The sequence below is a fragment of the Terrapene carolina genome, unplaced genomic scaffold (genome assembly GCF_002925995.2).
Source record: "Terrapene carolina triunguis isolate 2854851 unplaced genomic scaffold, T_m_triunguis-2.0 Scaffold33891, whole genome shotgun sequence".
Classification (NCBI taxonomy): Eukaryota; Metazoa; Chordata; order Testudines; family Emydidae; genus Terrapene; species Terrapene triunguis.
Genome location: NW_020698242.1, coordinates 11,580,032 through 11,597,651, shown reverse-complemented (window position 1 = coordinate 11,597,651; position 17,620 = coordinate 11,580,032). Strand labels below are relative to the sequence as shown.

The 17,620-nt window shown below is 38.1% G+C and overlaps 1 protein-coding gene across 2 annotated transcripts in view; it reads right to left on the bottom strand.

Moving 5' to 3' along the window:
- Window positions 1-17,620, bottom strand: part of LOC112105766 (protein BANP) — a 251,621-nt gene that overhangs the window by 92,113 nt on the left and 141,888 nt on the right. The window contains exons 9-11 of one of the 2 annotated variants that reach the window (XM_024198684.1): window positions 15,018-15,148; window positions 10,124-10,195; window positions 7,242-7,286 (exon numbers count right to left, since the gene is read on the bottom strand). In XM_024198684.1, coding sequence (XP_024054452.1) covers window positions 7,242-7,286; window positions 10,124-10,195; window positions 15,018-15,148 — 248 coding nt within the window. The remainder of the gene's footprint in view (window positions 1-7,241; window positions 7,287-10,123; window positions 10,196-15,017; window positions 15,149-17,620) is intronic. The other variant, XM_024198686.1, reaches the window with a different exon arrangement.

The following is a 17,620-nucleotide window of genomic DNA, read 5'->3' as shown; positions in this document are numbered from 1 at the left end:
TGCAATTAAAATGATCACAGTCAAGGACTTCAAGCAACCTTATTTTTCTTCCGCGAATACTTAACTCTTTTGTTTCAAATGTGTATAAAGCACAGACAAGTAAATGAGCTTTGCTCATTACCTTCATTTCTGAAGAACAAAGCAGCTCTGCCAGAACTTTGTACAATCAATTCTCAAAGAATTGCCAGTTATGAATCATTATTTTTTTCCAAAAGCAGACTAACAGATTCTAATTTCCAGCTGTACAACATTGCATTTTTCATTTTGTTGTTTTTGTTCTAACAATTCTGTTTGTTTCTCTATGTAGATTATTCAAAGCAGATGTGCTGAAACAGGAAAACAGCTTTTTCAACAGTCTACTACACAGCTGGCACGGAAGTTGAGGGCTATGCGCGCGCGCGCACACACACACTCACTCGCTCTCTCACTCCTCTCTGTCGGTGGCATATGCAAAAAAAAACCCACAATATGAATGTCTCTGTATCCCATGGTATGACGGTTCACAAGGGGGATATCAGAGCAGCACCGTGCCTGCAATTCAAAAATCCACCCCCTTTCCTCAACCTTTTGCTAAGGAAACATGCATCTGACAATGATCTTAACAGCACTGCCCTCTGCTGCTCAGAAGTGAAGCACAGAGGAAGAGCAGAATGCCATAGTCAAGGACTTGAAGTAGGGATTTCAACACTAACTTATAGTAGCCTGATTCCCAGTGTCAACAAAACAATACCTGTAGTATACATGTGTTCTTTCAGCTGTTAAGTCAAGGCATGATTAAAAATGTTTATACTGGCCTTATTAATACATATTAGCAGTATCTGTTCTACAGTATCAAAATGAGCAATTAAAATGAGTATTCAGAAAAGAGAATTAAAACAGTTTATTGTAATTGGTTTTTCTATGAAATAACACACACACACATTATTCTAGTTATAGAGTGCTAGCTACCTGGGAAATGAGGTGCTGGATACAAACACAATGCAAATGTTATGTTCCTCGCTGCAATATACTGTATATAATCAATATATCTCAGACATTTTGCCAGATAATGATCTTTCATAGCCCTGAAAAAAAAATCTAACTGGCAAAATAGTCCTAGTAAAATAGTTTTTAAAAACAAATTATTTACTGGTCTATGATTATGTTTTTCAGACAGGAAAAGATTATTTCCAATATTTTCACTGGCTATATTTAACTTGTTCTATAGCCTAAAATTCAGCAAAAGTAGAATTAAAATCAATATAAATTGTATTATTTTTAAAAATTGTTCTTGGAATTCAGGTTAAATTGCATCTTAATGAGATAATAATCAGTTATATGGTGCCATTACTTCATGTTAAGAGAGATACCTAATATGTAGTAATTAGAACTGAGGGGAAAAGAAACAGAAAGTAGATCTTAACAGGTCTGGTTTAAAATTTTCTCAGAGACAGATGGGTTTCTAAATAATTTCCTTTATAAACAAGCATATTTACCTTTTGGTTTAAGCTAATCAGAAATAAATGGTCATTGGAGTATACTATCTATCAACTGGCAGACAAATTAGATATCTTTTAAACATTTGGGGCCCCTTCTTCTCTTCCACTTCCATTCCCCCTAACAAAGATGTATAGATTGTCCTTCACATCAGACCACAACAAGCAGATCGTACAGAAACACATGGGATGTACAGATGTGGGCTCCTCATCTCAAAAAAGATATACTGGCATTAGAAAAGGTTCAGAGAAGGGCAACTAAAATGATTAAGGGTTTGGAATAGGTCCCATATGAGGAGAGATTAAAGAGGCTAGGACTTTTCAGCCTGGAAAAGAGGAGACTAAAGGGGGATATGATAGAGGTACACCGCTACCTCGATATAACGCGACCCGATATAACACGAATTTGGATATAACGTGGTAAAGCAGTGCTCGGGGTGGGGGGAGGGGCTGTGCACTCCAGTGGATCAAAGCAAGTTCAATATAATGCAGTTTCACCTATAACGCGGTAAGATTTTTTGGCTCCCGAGGACAGCGTTATATTGAGGTAGAGGTATATATAAAATCATGAGTGGTGTGGAGAAAGTGAATAAGGAAAAGTTATTTACTTGTTCCCATAATATAAGAACTAGGGGCCACCAAATGAAATTAATGGGCAGCAGGTTTAAAACAAATAAAAGGAAGTTCTTCTTCACACAGCACACACTCAACCCGTGGATCTCCTTGCCTGAGGAGGTTCTGAAGGCTAGGACTATAACAGGGTTTAAAAGAGAACTGGATAAATTCATGGAGGTTAAGTCCATTAATGGCTATTAGCCAGGATGGGTAAGGAATGGCGTCCTTAGCCTCTGTTTGCCAGAGGGTGGAGATGGATGGCAGGAGAGAGATCACTTGATGATTACCTGTTAGGTTCACGCCCTCTAGGACACCTGGCATTGGTCACGGTCGGTAGACAGGATACTGGGCTGGATGGACCTTTGGTCTGACCCAGTATGGCCATTCTTATGTTCTTATGATGTTCCAGATCTGGTCATGAGGTCATGTATCTCTATATATCATTTTAACATATTGTCATCTGTGTAGTATTGCACACTGAGATACTATATGCAGTGTGTGTGAGAGACGGTCTGATCTGCACACCAGATACAGATCCATTCTGGGGCTGTTCAGACCCGAACTTCACAGTTCAACATCACACACGTATTATGTAGATATGCACACTCTTCCTGAACTTGCCCTCCGGAAGGCAGCCCCTCTCTACAACTCTGAACTCCTTTCACATTCCTCCAACATCACCCTCTCCACTCTACCAAGGACACTGATTTATCTCTGCCTTTCAAAAATCAGCTCTGTGACTTCCATGCCGTCCCTTATGCTTGAGGTGCTCTTGTAAAAACCTGTTTGCTGAGCCACCTCCCTTGCCACAGTCAACCACTCTTTAAACTCACTGCTGTCATGAAGCCTATGAGGAGTGACTGAGGTGGGCGAAACAGTGTAGAAAAAAAAGAATGCTACCACTACAATGTATACATGCCTCAATGAACTGAGTACCTATGTGTTGTTAATGTCACCAGGATCCTTTCACTGCCTTCTCCATTTATGAACCTCATTTGGCATGTTATTTTGATTTGAGATTGTAAACTCCTCTGGGCAGGGGCCATGCCTGTACTTGTTTCTGTGAGGTGCCTAGCCTATATTTGGGTGGTAGAAAAATATCATATTTATATATTTAATATCATATACAATGTATATATTACACATACACACAATAGATAGATTACATATACAGATATTGCAAAAGCAATTTACAGTAGTTAGCTTTCTCTTCACTAAACCTGTGACAGATTCCAGTTTGTTTTGGATTCTCCTAACTTCTCTAGATGCCACTAACACACACACACACACACACACACACACTTCAGATAAAGAAGCAAACTAACCGTATGGATGCTCCCTCTATGAAGAACCTATACACACAGCAAACTATCTGCTCATTAGGAATAAATTCAATCAAATTCTCACTTTTAAAACAGCATAAACTTTTTGTTTCGTTTGTAAACTAAAAGTGACTAGCTGAAAACCATTTCTCTGGTGTCATTTTAAATACTTCTTAAATTAAATAGCTGGTAAAGCATTGGATGTACAAAGAACAGTCTAGAAAATGAAATAAAGAGGTATTGAAATGCTGAACGTGTTACACTTCTGCCTACCTCTACACATAGGATAGGGTTTCTGAACACCATAGACTTATCCTCACATATGTTGTGGAGCCTGTATACATCTAATACCTTTGGGGACCTAGAACACCCTAAAGCTCAGCAAAAGGAAGAAGGGGATGCAGTGAAAGGTGGAGGGCTGAGGGGTGGAATCAAGGGAAAGAAAAGACAATGAGGAAACTTCTGGTAATCCACAATCACTGCCAAATACAAAAAAACTCCCATTGGTCTGAGGATTTAAGCTATTAGTTAATACAAAGTCTAATTATTTTTGCAGTTTGGTATTTTTATTAAACGTCCACTGAAATATGAAACTTTGAGCTAATAGAACACATGTGTAGGTAGAGTTTTCTTTCTGGCATGATTTCATTGGTTCCATGGAAAGTCATGCCAGAAAAGCAAGATCTAAATTCAATGCAACTACCAGGACAGAAAATTAAACAGGAAAAAAACAAAAACAAAAAAAATTAAAAAATTAAAAAAAAAACAGCTGGCAACATTACGCAGAAAGAGCTAGTATTACCAGCCTCTGCAAGGTTTGAAATATACCTATCAGTTTGGAAAGTTTCACAGATAAAATGTAATGGTAGATTTAAACTATGTTTTGTTTTAGTTAATATGGAGCTAACACAATCTTATTCTTTGTACCCTGGACTAATTGATGTAAAAGACCTTTCCTGAGGATCAGGGTGACAATTTAGATCAGGAAAGCTGTTGTACAAAATGGTATCTGAATGGTGGACGCCCACTGAAGGTCTGCCTGCATGTTTGTGCTAATAACGTGTACATTAATAGGTGGAATCTGGAAGCCTGGGATTAGTGCTCCAATGGGATTGCTGGCAGCAAAACTTAAGATCTAATAAAATAGTGGTTTGCAAGAATATTCAATACCTGCTTGAAAGCCATCAAAGTGACAAATTATTCACTTCCCTCATTACTGGTGTCCTTAAGTTCCCCTGGTAAGGTGCATTAAAGCTCAAAAACAAAAAGGGGAAAATAAAGTCACTTTTCAAAGTCGTGATGGACAGTTGGGAGAATACAATGGGCAATGTTCTGAGAAGTACTCCAGCAGTAGAGACCACACACTACTACTTCTCCCGTTTGATTTTGGGCTGTATTGTACATACATACTCAACCTTCAGATAATATACTACTTCTGGGGAAAGGACTGAGGAAACGTCCGGTACAGCCATTACACAGCATAGTGTACATCTACAATGCTACACAAGGACCTTTCCCACAGCTGCCATTTTTTTTTCCTGGCACAACAGAGCTCCAATCCTCACTGAGACCACTTGGCGCTTCTACAATCCAAATAATAAAGCATTGATAATATGCACAAAATCAGGGGCACATAAATTTCATTAAGAATGGAGCTAGTATTACCCCAGCCATTGCACACTTGTTCACACTTCTAAGATTGCAGGGAAACAGGAAGTAGTAAGTAGTGTTTCCAAGAGTGCAGAAGTTATTGAAAACTGGTGCCTAGGGGAAGGTACTTGCTTTGATACATGTGCAAGCTGTCCTATGACAAAAGTCCCTGGTGATTCACATGGCATAGCAGTTAGTTCTGTGAATTTAAATACAAGCGTGCGTGAAGAAAACAATAAGAAGTCTTACACTATTCATTTTGCATCCTGTAACATACTGTGAAAATGAAGTTTGAAAAGTAGGGTCAATGATATCTGCAATACTATCATTTGTGGTTCACAACTAAAACTAATAAGAAATCAGGGGGGAAAATGTAGGCAGAAGTTTTCCAACCAATTGTAGCCACAATCACTTCTGCAGGGCCAGAACTGTTCCTATCAACACACAGTGATGTTCAACTCCAGTAACAGTGAAAAATCCCCTAGTATACATGAACTACTGATGTTGTTTAAGCCAAAACTGATTCATCTGTATTTTTCTTCTCTTCTGTAATACAACCCTAATTCTGGAATATATATAACTTTTTCTTATTTATCCTTTCTAAGTTTGCACCTCTTAGAAATCATTTATTAGATCTCCAAAATTTCATGAACTCTTTCAAAAATAGTTCAGTCCTGAAAACTCATATTCACATCATAACTTTTTATTCCAGCATGGGAAACAGCCACACAGGATGTATGATACTCTAATGAGCTCACTTAACCGTCACCGCATAGGTCATGAGCAAAATGTGATCATCCAAATTTTTTGCTTGCAAGTTGATACTGTTTTAATAATAAAAATATTTTAACTGGCATGTATTGGATCTATTTACAGATGCAGAGATTCAGAACATCTACTATGGCATAAATTGTGCCCTACGTGGTATGAAATAATATTTCAAGGAAAAAAACGCTAGGTTTGTAATACCAGAAAATTGCAAATAATCTGCACACCTTGTTAGTGTCACAGAGAAATAAAAGATCCAGGGTTAAATATGCACTATTTTGTCCAATAAGCCTTTACTTGGCATTCTGTTGCACGCAGAAGGGCCAATGGGGCATAAAGAAAGTAGTGAAATGCCAAAAAGAATGCTCCAACATGTGACTTCCATATTATCCTGTTTCAGTGACCTAACAATAGTACTACAACAAGACACTTCAGATTAAAATCGATAAAAAAAAATCTCTTTAGAAAATTAATTGTAACAGGTTAGGTTGTTTACCCACATAAAAGGCCAGGAATGGCCAAAGATTGAGAGTTCAAATAGTTCCCCAGAGGTTCAGAGTCCAAGTGGCTTGTGTCTTGCCAAAGTCCAAGCCCCTGGTCATAGATCTTAACACAGCTTGTATTATAATATTCAGCATGAACAAAAACAGTTGTTCACTCAAGTGGCCTGGACAGAAGCTTCCCTTACAGGAGTACTTTTTACTGTGGGTATTTTAACCTAACATAACTTGGTAAAGGATGTCCTGTGATCAGATGGATCAGATGTTAGCAAATTCACTTTCACCTGATAGGGAAATTATGTGAATTCAAACAATCTCCCAGAGTCACTGCTGCAGCTTGGGACTCATTTTCATCCTGTCCCACGTATGCATAAGTGCCTAATAAAGCTATCTGATCAAAAAGAACACAACCAGATGTGAAAGATCTCTCTCTCTCTCTCTCTCTCTCTCTCTCGACATTCATCCAATACAAAAATATCTGCTTAAATCTTAGCAACAAATATTCTTATGCCTGCATAGCTTGTGGTCCACATATGGCCACATTGACAGTCAATGACAAAAGCATGTAAAGGAACATCCTGTGCACAAGATAATCAGTCCAGGTTAGCACAACAACAAAGAAGCCAAAGACAAGAAATTATAAAACATATGGATGAAGTATATTATTGCATGAGTGATGAAATAATGATGGTCAAATATCAAACTGTTTCATCATCAGTAGGCAAAATATTAACTGGCGGCTTAACATTTTTTTCTGTTTATGCCATAAAAATTTAAGTAGAAGACATAGCACACATTTTGGTCATTAAAACACATTTTGGTAATATGAAGTCAATCCATATGTAACATTTAATTATGAAGACTGAACTGCAACACTACCTAAAACTCAACTGAGAAGGATCAATTCCTACCTGTCCATCTTGACCGACATGAACCTGATGTATCTGCAGATTACCCTGTAAAATAAGAATAAGATACAGAACTCGGGAATTAGAAATAAAGTAGCACTCCTCAAAGAGATGTGTATTTATTTGAGGAAATCTATTAATTTAGGAAATTCTTCTGAAGGTCTATGTTTTTTGGCAGTAAAACTCAAATAAAGTGCTCCTACACTTTAATCAAAGAGAATGGATGCCTGTACTACTTTACTGATTTTTTCAATTTTTTTAAAAAAGAGTTCTTTGGGGGTGAGGTGGAGGCAAGGGAGTGTTATAGTAAAATGATTAAGTAGCAATCTGTTTATATGGCTTTTATGGAGGTAGATTTTCCCTTCTCATATTCCCTCATTTTTGTAAAATTGCAAACATGCACAATTCAAAACATTTGTCATCCTAAAATTAGTAGAGTAATTTTTTAAATCTTTGGCTGTTATGGTATGTGCCATGCCTAATGGATATAATGTCTGTTATTACTAAGCTATCATTAGTACTAACAGCCATTTCTTTTACTTTATTAAAACTCAACCCAAAATGTGAACAAAGAGTACTATTATAGGAATTTCCAAGGCACGTATTATAAAAGATTCCAAATGCTGTAAACTATTTGCAAAAGACCTTTAGCTATGAACACTGAAAAAGGAAGGAACTTCATTACAGAGAGAAACTCTGATTTAAGTTCTTTAAAAGGTCCTTTAAAAATATGTTTAAGTAAAAAGAAACAAAACAAACCAAGAAAAAAAATTCCCCAAAATAATTCAAGCACAAGAGGTAAAATGGCAAATTTTTGTGCGAAAAACACACCCAGTTCTTTCATTGTCATCTTTTTTACACTCCATAATACTGCCAGCACAGTGACTAAAAATCAACGATTTTATTATGAAAAAAAAATAAATTGGGTTTTTTTATTTTGTTATTTAAATTATAATAAGTTTTTCTCTTCAAAAATAAACCTGTTTAAAATAAAATCTGAATTTAATAAAAAAATATGTCAAGGCCTTAAAATATTTTAATAAAAAATAAATATGCTGAATCCATGAGCCAATCTCAAAAACTTTGAATTAAAGACTGCTTTTCTATATAAAGAAAGAATCAGGAAGAAAACATTTAACTTTTGAGGCCTAGCTTTTTGAATAGGGCACAATCGATCAGCCTAAGTAACTTAGGTGACTGTCTCATTTTCAAGAGAATTTAAGCTCCAGTCACCTTCACTTAGGCGTATTTGAAAATGTTCCCAGGCTGACCTGAAATAATCAGTTTAATTTACTGACTACAGTTAATCCCTCTGTTTAGTAAATCATTTAGTTGTAAAGTGAAACATGTTTTGACAGAAAGCTTATGTATCCAAAACATTTAAGGCTGTTTTGTTTAATAAAAGTAAATTTTGTTTTGTGTGTTTAATTAAATTACAATTACCATCCTAATGCAGTTTGATACAAATCATGACAAAAAGTTAATTATCTAGTAAATAAGCAATATATCATTCACCATTTCCCAATATTCTCCAATGTACAATTAATAGAAATCCAAAAGCATTAAGCTATATAATTGCCTAAATAAACATATATAGTTATAGTGTACCCTGCTAGATAGCAAAAATATGTAACAAATCTAGTGGAAAGGCTGTATTTAGTTGTAAATCAACATGCTTTAATGGTTATATCAACCAATGAGAATGCACCTTTCTTTAGAAAATAACTGAAGAACAAATGGAAAAGTTGATTAAAATCAATTATTTAAATCAAGGTTTTCCACTTGGTGAATTAAATCATCTTGATTTAAATCAATCCATCCGGACTAGCTGCAATTCCACTTTCTTTCAAAGGAGTTGTATATTGGAATAAATTATAATCCAGATGTTTTCAAACCACATGGTTAAAACGTAAGCCTGTTCCTGGAGTCTTTATATGCAGGCAACTCCCACTAAGGTCAATGGAATTTAGTCTCTGTAGTGACTCCTCATGCCCACACTAGACTCTTTCACAACAAATATCCACCTGACCACAGCTGCGTTCAGAGCCACAGAATTTGAAAATTCATTCTTGTTTTTCTTTACCCCATCCAGCCCCTGAAAGGAGATTCTTTTCACTAAAACTCACTCATATTTATTGTAATAATTTTAACCTCCGAGTGCATGGAATCAGAACATACCCTTCACCAAAGGACCCCAGTATACCATACTATTCCATGCATTCTAAAATACATAGAACAGATTGGCTCCAATGGGAGTTTTGCCTGCGTAATAATTTCAAGGTTGGGGCCATAATTCTGGAAAATCAGTTTTCTTTTTGCTGCACTATTTTTATGCCAGGGGGTTGACAGAACTGTAATTGAGGCATGTAGTCACTGCCAGGCTTCTAGAAACTGCTTCATTCTCTAAATACTTTCACTAACAGGAATCTCAAAAATCCTCCTAGTACAGTTCTGCAGCTCCCACAGTGAAAGACACCGTTAGGTATTTTGAAAATATTCTGCAGGCTGCATTACTAAAATCCTTTACTGCTGAACTGCAGCGCTTGTTAAGCACAAATGTTGTACTAGCTATAGTAGTACCCTGAAGGTACTATACTTTGCCTCCCATGAAGCCCATTATAAAGCACATCAGCTATAAGCCACAATTTGCTAATACAAAACACATATGCATTCCTTGGTTGGCCAAATAAAACCATAGACAGAGAAGGAGTGTGCTATATTTGCTGAGATTGAGGCATATTTCAATGTGGCTCTACCACATGCATTCAGTTATACTTTCACTGGGTTCTTTCGCTTATTTCAGCATCGCTGAGAACAGTGGTTTAAGAAACATAGCCCTAGTCTCTGACCAGTATCTATTCAGATGACGTGGCATTTTGGCTCACCTCGCTGTCCTGTGTGATTTGGACCTGCTCCCCTTGAGGCACCTGGGCTATGTGGAGGTGACCCTGTGGGATCCGCAACAAAAGAAAACACCAAGAAGCATCAGAAGAAAATCAAAACTAGAGGAAGAAACAATTATCTCAGATTTGTTATAGTTTTATGTATTCGGGGATGGAGGGAAATGATTCACTGAAAATTAAAATTAAAATTAAAAATTAAAAAAATTAAGTGTATCCACATTTCTCCATTCTTTTATAGGAAGATCAAATGGAACAGAACGCCTTGTGGGGAAAGCATTTAACTGTCCAATGATCGAGAGGACACAAATGGGAATAATGATTACATTTATACATTTATCTTTCTCCTCAAAAGATCTCAGAGCAGAGCAATTTTAACTGATCCACAAACTATGGGACCAAACCTGCAAACAACTCAGAAAGACTACAGGATCAGGGCCTAAGGTATATCAGTAAAATATAAGGATCACTTCTGCAACAGATGAAATGCAGCCACAGCTGAACTAAATACAAAAAGGGATATATAGTGGCCAGGCTTTTACACCTGTTGAGGATCTGGCCCTAAGTTGATACTTTATATTGCTGCCCCTTAACAACCACTCCTGAAAGAAATCAAGTATTCCATTTGGTAAAAATTTGGGGAGGAAAGTGAAAGAATTCCTTGAGTATCCAGACTGGCCTAAAGAAGCTTTTGCTACTGTAATTTACCTGCTGATAAATTGGATTCTAAATAACCTACTTTGGGGTTTATAAGGCTTTGTTTTCATTTTAATATGCCTGTATGAAACTGAGATTAAAGATATCCATTTGGAATACCGTCAAAAGCCTCTCTTATTTTATAACACAAGAACAATTGCATGTGAATTTCAAAGAAACACAGACCCCTCTATTTGAAACAGTTTCATTTCCTTTGAAAGGAAACTGTCTATTTATAGGGAGGGAAAAAAAACATACTGAAAGTATCAAACTGACAATAGGGACTGTATATAAAATTAGAGCATAGACTCAAATCCATGTTGAGATAAGAATCGCTTTCCCTTCTTAACACCAAGCTCTCAGTGGTTCCCAGGGAAGAGCATTGAAAATAAAAAAGGTGTTATTATGCTGCGTTTATAGTTTTGGTAATTCTTTCAGAATAAGGCAAAAAGGTGACTTTGTTCATCTTTGTACCACAGATCATTTGAAAAAAAACCTGCTCACTCATCCATTGCAGGTATATAGTTAACCTTCAAGGCCAATGATTTTAGTATGGCCACCTAAGCAATTCAAGCACACAAAAAAGAAATCATTATTTTTAGTCCTATCCCCCAAAGAAAATTTGCATTTGCATTTGCAATTCCTGGGCATCCAGTCCAATTCCAGTACTGTTGGTTTGTGTTTTTGCATTTTCTGTGTAAATATTTGTTTGTGACTGAACGTGCAAGCGTGGGCAATGCTGAAATCTGAAGGCCATCAGCAACTCACATACACTGTATGGGGCATGTAACCACAAAGCATTATGCCCTGCTAATGACCCGAAGCCTGATCTATGCAAATCATTTTCCAGAGAACAAAGTATAATGTCGTTTCCATCTGGTGCAGTCCTGTGCCTCTCTACAGAACCTACTGGACCAGATTTATAGCAGCAATGTTTAGATTTTGACTGGGGATTGCAATAGGTTTCCCAAACTCCAGTTAGATTTAAACTTTGATTCCATAGATGAAAATTTAGTTTTATTTGGTATGCCCTTACCTTTTACATCTACTGCTACGGACTTTTTGTCTACATATCTTATAATGATAATTTGCATTTCTAGAGTGCTCTTCATTCAAGGATCTCAAACATGCTTTAAAAGCCTTTATTAAACCTCACAAAACTCCTGGGAGGTAGGTAAGAATTAATATGATGGCAAAACTAAGATACAAAGGAATTCCCAAGATCACACAGCTAGTCAATGGCAGAGCTGGGAGTGGATCCCAATAGCCCCGACTCCCAGTTCTTTTAAAGAACACTGTTTCTCAAAGGGAGGTTTCTCTTTTACAAGCTTACTGCAGAAGAGGGTTTATACCACTGGGTTTGAAAGTTTCTTTACAGCTCTGCCAAATTTCAGAGGTATAATCATTTGGCCTATAGACTAACTCCAATAGGAAATCTAGCCTACAGACCCTCAAGGAAAGCAATTAGCCTGTGATATGTTGCTGTTTGGGGGCAATGGTCCTTTCCAGAGAAATATAGGATTTGCCATCCATTGTGCATGATGCTCCAAGGAAAGCTGTAAAAATTCATAATTGCATCAAGCCAATTGTGCGATGCTGTACAAGTTAGGACAGAGTCTCATAAAAAAACAGTTTATACCAGTTTATCACCACTTGGTGCCTCTGAGAAAAGGAGGACAGACATGGAGCCATACTTCCTTCCTCCTTCTGATGCTGGGGCACAAATTCCAGTAGCTACAGGGCTGCTCTAATTTATGTTGGCTAGAATGGGTCCCCAGGTATTTTTGTGCCTGTGAAAAATCAGAGTGCACTGCATGTTCCCTTCAGGCCCTGATTATACCAGCTTTATTTCACCAGGCAATTCCCCTACAACACAGAAAAGTTGCTTGATGTTACCTAAGAAATAACACAGATTGCTACAGACTGTTGCAATACCAAATATGGAATTATATAATAATCGACAAGTAAAAATCACAAATACACTAAGTATTTATGAACTGATTGTTGGAAATGCTGGGCACTTGCAGCTCCCACTTAAATCAATGAGTGTGGTGAGTTTTTAGTACCTCTGAAAATCAGCTCTGCCTTAATCTTTAGGCCTGAAAGTCTTGCTTGACGCACTGTTGCCAACTCTTGCTATTTTATAGCAACTCTCGCGTGGTATCTGCTGTTTTTCTTAAAGCCAGACTCATAGCTCCAGGATTCATTCTCTCTCTCATACCCAGTCGCATCCCACCTTCCCTTACTCCTCCTCTTAACCTCTCACTCTCTTCTGGCTTGTTATCCTCACAATAGAAGCATGCTTAAACCTCTGCCATCTTAAAAACCCCCATTCTTGACACCATTTTCCTCTCAAACTGCCACCCCTTTTCCCTTTCATCTCTAAAATATTTGAACCGGCTGTTTGGAGTTCCTCTCCTCCGATTCTATCCTAGAGCCTCTCTAATTCGGCCTCCACCCTTTCACTCCTCTAAAATCGCTCTCACCCAAGTCTCTAATGACCTCTTCCTAACCAAAGCTCAAAATCAGTACTCTATCCTCAGCCTCATTGACCTGTCAGCTGTCTTTGACTCCATTGACCATGCTGCTCTTCTTGAAATCTTGTCCTCCCCTTTGGCTTCTTTAACTCTATTTTTGCCTGGTTCTCCTCCTAACTCTCTAACCACTTCTTCAGCCTATCCTTGATCTGTCTCATCCCGTTTTCAACTTTCTGAGGGGGTTTCCAGAGGGCTCCGTCCTTAGTCTCCTCTTCTCCCTCTACATCTTATGTCTGGATAATCTTATCTACAAACACAAATTCAACCACCACTTCTATGCTGATGACTCCCAGATCTACCTCTCCACTCCAGACCTTCTCACCAAACTAAAATCTTGGCCTGTCTCTCTGATATCTTTTAATGGATGCCTAGCATCAGATCAAGCTTAATATGTCTTAAACAGAGTTCTTAATCTCCTACTCCCTTCCCCTCCCCAGCCCTCCACGCAAGCTCTCCCTGATACTTCCTTTCTTGATTACAGTAGGCAACACCACCATCCTGCCTGTCACTCACAGTATCATCTTCAACTCAGAAGTCCTCACAGCCAGGCTATGGTTAAGTCTATGTATTGAAGATTCTTTGTGCGTAGCACCTCTGCGGTATGGCCTTTTCTATGCATCTACACAGTTAAAAGTCTTGTTCGAGCTTTCATCATCTTACATCTCAATTACTGTAAAATCCTTTTCTCGGACCTTGACAAAAGCAATCTTGCTTTACTATATCCATTCAGAATGCTGCTGCAAAGATCATTTTCCTGGCTCATTGCTTACCCTCCTCATTGCATCCCTCCATTGCTTCTCCCTTCTCTACCTCTACCACTGCCTATAATGCTGACCAATTTTGTCTCATTGTTTCCTTGTACTCCTCGGTCTCCATTTGTCTTCTCTTATTTTATACTTAGATAGTAAGCTCTTTGGGGACGGGATCAACTTTTTGTTTTCTGTTTGCACAGCACTTAGCACAACGGGGTCCCAGTCCATTACTAGGGCTCCTAAGTGCTACACAGTAATACGGATAATAACGTCTTAATTTGGAAAGCTAGGGGTCCACAATACTCCGTATTCCAATACCTTTTTACCGCACTTCTGCTTTTTCCTTTAAAAATATTGAATTACATACAAAATAGTTCTTGCATGAAGATTGTGACATAAAACTACAAAAGCCAGGGAAAGGTTCCTCAGAGTATACCAACACCATTAATTTAAAAAGCACAATGGCTTGACTTATTGTAGTAGTGTAAGGCTTAACTTTTAAATTTCCTGGCTTTTGTGGATTTGGGTCAAAATGTTAAGTTTATTAAAACATGTTTTTTTTATAATTTAACATCAATATTTACAGCTTTTGCTTATATACATACATTTAAATGAACGCACATGTAAAGGATTCAGCTAACAGATGTCCAAAAAGGGTTTTGAATGCAGTTTACAAAAAAAAGGAAGACACATGAATCATAAATGGATGGATTACTATTTGGAGGGCGGGATTTTTTGAAACATGATTAAGAGGCCTGGGTGGGGGCTGGAGGGATATAAGCTAATCATCTTTTTGGACCACAGAAAGAGCTGAATCTGAGCTATGTGGCACATAAAATGTTCAGTGTTCTGGACTTTTTAAACTGGAAGAGATTATGAAGAATGAGTACATACTACTTGGACTTGGCCATCTTCTCCTATTTGGTGGATTTGAACCTGCTGAGCATTAGCCAGTGCATAGTGTAGGGCCTGTGGCTGGTTCGGCTGGATTTCATTAGATGCTGACACTGTGCTCTGAGTACCCTCTGGAAAGAAAAAGAAAAGACAAAATCCAACCTTATTTCATTTGCACATCTCCATGCTAGTTGCCATGCAATAATGGATAGGTAGGAAACTAACAAACAAACAAACAAACAAACAAACAGAGAATAAGCAGATGCAGAATGTTTATGTTACCCTTACGCTTTGCCTGCAGTTTCATTACTAGCCTACGGGTCAGGTTACAAATTCAGGTACAATAACAAGGCTTTTGTTATAGCTTACTCTGTGGAACATGACAAATTTACACAGGTATTTTTGCTATAAATGCAAGGTATGCTACAACAAGAAACTCAGAAGGTAGTGTCATGAAGGCGAATGGACCATCGAAGTAGCAACATTTTTAATTTTTCTCAGCTTCTCTAATCCTCAATCCACCTGATCAGCATCTGCCAGCACACCATCTTCCTTCAAGGTTGGAAAGCAACTTTCTGTAATACATATACCAAATTATGCTGTTCCTTTGGATTGCCTGACTGGAGCTATTGAAGATTATATCATATCTGCAATGCATTCAGTATTGCAACATGGAGGACTAAACTGTTCTGTTCTTATGAGCAGGCAAAGTGTTGCCAACTCTTGTGATTTTATTGCAAGTCTGTGTATTTTTCTTAACGCCCCAATTGTTGGAGTCAGGATTTCATGAGAATCTCAACTTCCATTAAAAAAATAAGTAAGTTACTAGCCCTCATGGTTGCAGAGAAAAGTGTATCCTAAAATTTAAAAACTAGAAGATAAATAAAAAAGAACCAAAAGTGTATTTTTTTTAATTCCGTGATTTTTAACTAATCACAATTTTTTTGAAGCCTGATTCCATTTTGTAACATTTGGGGTTAGCAATACTGAGGGTACATCTTCACTACCCGCCGTATCGGCGGGTAGCAATCGATTTATCCGGGATCGATATATCGCGTCTCGTTAAGACGCGATATATCGATCCCCGAACGCGCTCACCGTCGACTCCGGAACTCCACCAGAGCGAGCGGCGGTAGCGCAGGCGACGGGGGCGCCGCGGCCATCAATCCCGCGCCGTCTGGACCCCAGGTAATTCGATCCAGGATACTTCGACTTCAGCTACGCTATTTGCGTAGCTGAAGTTGCATATCTTGGATCGATCCCCCTCCCCCAGTGTAGATCAGCGCTGAGATACTGACACAGTCAAGAATCCTTCTCTGAAAGAAGAGAATGGAGCAGAGTCACAGAGCATGGGGATGAGGTTTTTGTGTGCACCCACAAACTGAGACACAGCTAGTTAAAGCTCAGTTACACAGGGTTCTTGCAGCACACATGGTATGTCAGATCATCTACTATTTGGATGAACCTTAAAATACCCAACACAACAGGGATGATTAAAATTCAGCGCCAGTCCTGAATTCCCTTCCTTTTATGTGGGAATATTATTTGGAGGGCATTTTTTGAAGTTTAACTGAGACCATAATGTCTCATGTATATAGACAGCATTGTCATGTCAACATGGATTTAGAAAAAACTTAAATGTATTTTATTTCCTTGATAATTTGTAACCGCTTTCTCGATGCTATTTTGGTAAATCATATAAATATACATTTAGGAAATTCTTAGAAATGTGGATTTCACTCCCCATTCTCCCCCCACTCCCAATAATGACTTCTTCACTATATGGTAACGTAATGGGGTGCTCTTGCCACACACAGTAGCATTCCATAAAGAGAGACTATGAATCTATATTAGTACAGGAAACCATAATGAAAATATTAAAGACATGAAATGTTACTGCGCTTGTACAGTGGACAACTTCGTTATAGTAATAATTTAACATTTTATTTATTGTTTAAACAAAGATTAGATGAGCCTCGTCCGCACAGCAGATGACTAATGAGCTACATATTTTCATTTTAAAGGACACAGTTCGGGGGGGGTCAGCTATTGAAACACAAAACAGAACAAAGGACCCCTAGTCCACAATGGAAAACTTCCACTTTAATCTTCTTGAAGGTTTATTCTAGAGACACTAAATGATCTTGAGTACAATAGTGCTCACTGTCCAGCTATTTAGGAAGGACAGGAGACACTGGATGTAGTTTAATTAGGCCACAACTTTATTAACAACTATCTGGGAGTACCCAGCAAATAAAAGTGTACAGTTCAGGTAATTCCATGATCATTTCAACATACAACAGGGGTACGTCCATCAACCCTCCCCCTTTCCCATCCTGGTCCCCAGCCCACCTGCTTCTGGGACCTTAACCTCCCCCAATCCTTTAATGAGTGTTAAGGTGGGCTATAAAGAGGGTGGGGGGGGGGCGTTAGTCATAGAAGCCCTGAACCATCCTGTTTCTGCTCCTTTAACAAATACCTCCTTTAAATCCTTTACTACTCCATTTATCAGATCACTGTATCCCTTCCCTGAGGAGCACCTGCACTGGACATCCGTCCCAAATCAACATAACGAGATGCGATATCATAGCCTAATTCCTGTG